General features: G+C 39.0%; 1 protein-coding gene across 3 annotated transcripts; it reads left to right on the top strand.

Annotated features, from left to right (window-relative positions):
* Positions 1-3,307: 3,307 nt before the first annotated feature.
* LOC145090390 (uncharacterized) lies at positions 3,308-5,447 on the top strand. Of its 3 annotated transcripts, none has more exons than XR_013701535.1 (3): positions 3,308-4,428; positions 4,520-5,162; positions 5,235-5,447. XR_013701535.1 is itself a non-coding variant. In XM_079028626.1 (3 exons), the coding sequence occupies exons 1-2, from the start codon at positions 4,138-4,140 to the stop codon at positions 4,835-4,837; spliced, it is 615 nt and encodes a 204-aa protein (XP_078884752.1). In that variant the 5' UTR covers positions 3,308-4,137; the 3' UTR covers positions 4,838-5,162; positions 5,235-5,447. The 3 variants fall into 3 exon arrangements, 1 of the variants encoding a protein (XP_078884752.1); XR_013701536.1 differs by having other exon boundaries at positions 3,308-4,398; XM_079028626.1 differs by having other exon boundaries at positions 3,308-4,434.
* Positions 5,448-5,671: the final 224 nt, after the last annotated feature.

Consider the following 5,671-nt stretch of genomic DNA (forward strand, 5'->3'; position numbering starts at 1 on the left):
GTTTGTGGGGTATTTTGCCAAGATCTCCTTCTCTACACGTAAAGTTTGCAACTTTATGTGAGGAATAGGCTTGGGAAGGGTAGATCTACAGATTTGAGTCCCTGCATGACTCAAAAGTCCTCTGCATGTTTGAAAGACCGGATGGACTCGGCGAGTACTTTGAGTGGACTCGGCGAGTAGCTTGAAGATGAAGAGGAACTCGACGAGTGGGATGAACAGCTCGTCGAGTCGGATGAAGTTGGGCATGAACTCGGCGAGTTGGATGAAGATTGCCTTGTACTCGGCGAGTCTGTTCTTGGACTCGACGAGTCAGGTCGCGAAACCCTAAACCCTTCGAGTTTAGACTCGAATCAGTGAGTCGATTAGAGACTCGGTGAGTTGGCAGGTCAGGACTCGGAAATCGGTAGACTCGGCGGGTCATGGACTGACTCGGCGAGTAGAGTCGCGAGTGGAAGGACTCTAAACTTATGAACTCGGCGAGTCAGTAGGGTGACTCGACGAGTATGGTTGACCTAGAAGGTTGACTTTGACCAGGACTTTGACTTTGACCAGAGTTGACTTGGTAGTCTTTCTGGGGTCAGTTAGACTCAGTGTTGCATTGTTATTGGCAGCTTGGGGAGCGGGTGGAGCCGGAGTTCAGAGAGTTTCCGGGCAGCGGTTAGTGGGATCATCAGCGAGTTCAGCCAGTGCAGGTGAGTTTCCCTTTGTATGAATGGGTCTACGGCCACAATGCCGACCCATGTAGTTATGAGTAGAAGACCCGGGGGTTAGCCCTAGGCACAGTATGCTAGTATGATATTCGGGACGAGGTCCAATGATAGAGGGCGGGTGCTAATGGAATGGTTTATGTGATAGTTTATACTTGTTGTCTGTGTGATACTTGTATGTGCCTGGTAGGGAGGTGAGTATGGGCGAGGTCCCGTATCTCACCAATAGCAGAGTGTGGATGGTGTTCCACATCTCAGTAGCAGCAGAGCAGGGGCGAGGCCCAAGTTAGGGAAGGAGTGAGGGTGGGCTGGGCCCGTACCTATCTATCAGAAGGAGTATGGACGGGGTTCCATGACTCATCAGTAGCAGGACAAGGGCGGGGCCCAAAGATAGGCGAGGCCTTAGGACAGGATCCGTTAGTATGTGTTTAGATTATGTGATGTGATGTTATATGCTTGCGTGCTATTATATGTTAGTGGGCAGGGCCCTGTGACAGGCGAGGCCTAAGTGAAACAGATCTGTATCCGAGCGGGGCTCGAAGCTAGGCGGGGCCTGGAGCGGCGGGGCCGGTGTAGCGGGCGAGGCCCGAGGTAGGGGCGAGGCCTAGGATAGCAAGCGTGGCCCAGTATGTGCAGTATGTGGTTATGCATGGTTTGTGGTAGGGTGGGGAACTCACTAAGCTTTGTGCTTACGGTTTTCAGTTTTGGTTTCAGGTACTTCCGGTAGCGGAGGGAAGAGCTCGGGGTGATCGCATGGCACACACCATAGTTTAGACAGCCTGGGAATGTGTACTCTGATAACGAGCATGTATTTTGGAAACTAATACTCTGTTTATGTTTTGAAATGATGAATTTACTTAAAGTAATGTTTTATTAAAAGAAATTTTTTAGTCTTGATTTTTGGGACGTTACAAATAAATAAGAAAGGTGTTAAAACTTAAATTGAAAGCAAATAGGACTCTGAAAGATGGCACCGAAGCAAGTGCAGACAAACCTGTTTATGATAGACTAGTTATCAATTATGTTTTTTTGTTATGAATATGTCTCAAGAAATGTTTATTATTATTATTAATTACTTTTATGCACATTAGTTTTTTAATAGCATATTAATATAACTTAGGTACATTCTATTTCCAGTCTTAGTGACTCGAACGATAAGGATAGGTTGCCTATGGAGTATGCTATATCACGTCTTGAAGACGAGCAACGACGTCTTGTTGATACGACTGCATTAGAAATGATTCGTGATTATCAACGTGCTAAACAGTGAATGGTAATACTAGAAATCGCATTACCACCTTCACCAACTAAGGACCGAAGAACAGTAGCATTGTATAACATGCAAATTCTCCTCATTACCATGTCTGAATATATACGACAATTTGTGAACACAATGGACATCGTCGAAGAAACATGTAGGACAACTCCAACAATAGAAGATCGAGTCGAAATGACTGATAATGGTTTAAAACTAAATGAGACCTACATGGGATTGTGTGAAAATCATGTAGACACGGATAGTTTGCATCAGATGCAAGTTCCCGGTTATCGGCCAAAAATGTAATCTAATTTTAAATATAGATATTGTAATTTATTTTGAAATTGAATTTTGTAAAAGGAACGGTATGACTATCTAAAATGACAATTATCCTTTTTTCATTGATATTATTGCAAAGAGCGTTATGAAACCTAATACATACTTAAATTGGTTTCCACAAATTAGTAAATTGTAAGAGATACATATTTTATTCCCGGTTAATAAAACCTCCTCTAATTCTAACAATACTTGCCTATGCAGTTAAAATCACCGATTTCCAGGTGATATCCAGGTGGGATATCGGTTATCGACACTTCTTAAAATATCGGTATCAAATATCGGCCCATAATATCGGAACCGTGAATATCGTCTATAATTACCAATATTTGACCGATATTTTGATTCATAAATATCTGTTATATCACCGATTTTCCAGAAATTTTATTTTCGGGGAAAATTGTAGCTAAGCCCAAAAACATTAATTTTTTTGGAGTTAATTTATGTGGATCCTTAGCAGATTAGCCCATGCACGGATACACAATTACACATACACCTAATTCCCTAAAGTTGTAAACCAAACTTAAACCTAAAATAAGTCAATCCGATCGTCTTTCTCTGTTCGCTTTCAACCTCCGGCAAGGAAGCAACAACAATTTCAATTCGTTCGGAACGTGCGACGACTCTTGTTCCATTCTTCTTCTTCATTGAATGCTACCCTTCCGCCATTAAGGAGCTATAGTGCTGCTGTTTAGGATGTTCTTTGTCTACCGAGCCACCGAGGTACCTTTCTTCTTTACTCCATCCTATTTTTTAAGTTAAATAAGTAAATTAAGTTAACTGCTCAAGCTATGATGCTACCCTCGTACTGTTATAATGCTACCCTCGCACACCTTTCTTCTTCATTCATTTTTTTACTCGAAGGTGTTGTTACATTAACTATTTTAGTTTTTGCAATCAGTTAACTGCTAGTGTTAACTGTTAAGTCGATGTCTCGATAGAAAATGGTATTAAATCTTATCTGATAATGCATTAATACTGTTTCAATCTGGCATAATTTGTTAAATACTTAGTTTTAAAGTAGATACTAGTTAGTATCTACAAGTTTGATAATATTTTTGTGTTACTGGTTCTGTTTTTGAAACAGATTTGACAATGAATGATCCATCCTCACATGCATCTGTAAACCCAACAAACACAAACACTAATACAATATCATCTCATGCTGGAACTGGCACAAAATGTTTAAATGGAGATATGGCATGGGAATGGGGAGAGTGGAGAGATCCCTTGAAAAAACAAACCATTTGGTGCACATTATGTGGTAAGAAAATAAGTGGAGGAATCACACGAGTTAAGCAACATCTTACTCATACCGGAGGACAAGTCACCGGTTGTCCGAATGTGACTGTGGATATCCAGAAGAGAGTCATGGCATCAATGAAAGAAAAAGATAGGATAAATATAGAAAAGAAAAGAAATATACAAATACTTAGATCAAGCACAATTGATCTTTCTGATGAAGTTGAGGATGAAGAAGTTGATGTTCAAGAAGTTAGTGTAAAAAGAAATGTTTCAAAAAAGAAAAAATTTGTGGGTTCTAGCAATGTAAAAGGGCCTATCAATACAATGTTTCCGATTAATCAAGAAAAAACAAAGCAAATTACATTGGATAAAAATAATCCAATCAAAGAGAAGTTAAAGATGAATGCTTGGGATAAAATTGCAACTTGGGCTTATTCGATTGGTTTACCCTTCAATGTCGTGTGTGACGAAAGTTTCCAAGATACGATCTATTCAATTGGAGAATACGGAAGAGGTATTTAAATGTGATTAAAGATTTATTCATTATTTGCTTATTACTTACATGCATAAGTTTATGAATTTATATTAGGTATGCCAGCTCCATCTTATCATAATATTCGCGTCACACTGATGAAAAAACGTTTAGAAGATACTCAAAAGTTTGTGGATTCGTTCCGGCCACATTGGGAGGAATATCGGTGTAGCATTATTTCTGATTTTTGGACAGACGGGAAAGGAAGATGTTTGATAAAGTTCTTAGTTAATTTTCCTTTTGGAACAGTATTTTTGAAATCAATTGATGCATCAGAGCATGTGAAGAATGCTCAATCGATTGTGGAGATGATAAATGAGGTGATAAAAGATGTTGGAGAGGAGAACATTGTACAGGTAGTTTTACTTTTCTAGTTTTCTAACTATTCATTGTTATTTTAACTTTTTGTTGATTTTACTAATTAAACTCTTTTTTTATTAGTTCATTACAGACAACGGGTCAAACTTTAAAGCCGCCGCAAAGATTTTAGAAGAACAACATCCAAAGTTGTTTTGGACTCCGTGTGCAGCACATTGTGTGAATCTCATGATAGGAGATATTGGTGAGAAAATACCAAAGATAAAGGCTGCTCTGACTGATGCGAGAGAAATAGTGGTTTACATTTACAACCACGGGAGGACTCTTAATCTGATGAGGAAGTTGAGAAAGAACAAGGAGTTGCACAGGTCTTGTGTAACTAGGTTTGCAACACAGTTTTATACTATTCAGAGTATCTACGAGAATCGACATCATATTTAAGTATTGTTTGTTTCTGAAGAATGGAGGAAAAGTGAATTTGCAAAGAAGTCAATTGGAAAGAAAGTCGAGCGAATAGTGGCACGAAAGGAATTTTGGGATAACATACACTTAGCTTGTCAAGTGCTAGCTCCTTTGGTAGATGTTGTCAGATTGGTTGATACAGAAGAGAGGCCATGTATGGGTTACATCTATGATGCAATGGATAGAGCAAAGGAGCAAATCAAGAAAAATCTAACTGGGACGCCAAATGAAAGAATGATCACTAGAGTTTGGTCTCTGATTCAAACAAGATGGACTGACCAACTTCATCATCCATTACATGCAGGTATTAAACTTTATATTTATTAATTTAATAGAATTGCTTAGTTTTATTTATAAATCTTTATTGAATGTACAGTTGGATGTTACCTGAACCCTGCCATTTTTCATGGGGAAAATTCAAGGGAGATACGAAAGAACAGAGACATTGCGACAGGACTTTATGTTGCAATTGATCGTCTAGTGCCTGATAATGATGACAATGATAAACTGAGGCAGGACTTGAACTTATACATTGATTCAATAGGGCAATTTGGATCTTCGGCTGCTATAAGGGCTAGAACGAAAGTTTCACCATGTAAGTAAAATATTTTAAACACATTCAAATGTTTTTATAGCCTTCTTTATTAAGTCACTTTATTTATTTAATATATATAAAATGTAGATATATGGTGGCGTACTTATGGGATCAACACGCCTTTGCTCCAAACATTTGCTATCACAGTCCTTAGTCAAACATGTAGTGCTTCACCTTGTGAACGCAATTGGAGTGCATTTGACAATGTACGTTCTTTC

The sequence above is a fragment of the Lactuca serriola genome, chromosome 2 (genome assembly GCF_051521515.1).
Source record: "Lactuca serriola cultivar US96UC23 chromosome 2, Lser_US96UC23_V15, whole genome shotgun sequence".
In the NCBI taxonomy this organism is placed as follows: domain Eukaryota; kingdom Viridiplantae; phylum Streptophyta; class Magnoliopsida; order Asterales; family Asteraceae; genus Lactuca; species Lactuca serriola.

Bases quoted from the DNA above. Each gene is read 5' to 3' on its own strand.
- LOC145090390 (XM_079028626.1), top strand. From the start codon at position 4,138: ATGCCAGCTCCATCTTATCATAATATTCGCGTCACACTGATGAAAAAA. The intron at 4,435-4,519 runs GTAGTTTTACTT...TTTTTTTATTAG, and splicing joins GAGAGGAGAACATTGTACAG to TTCATTACAGACAACGGGTC.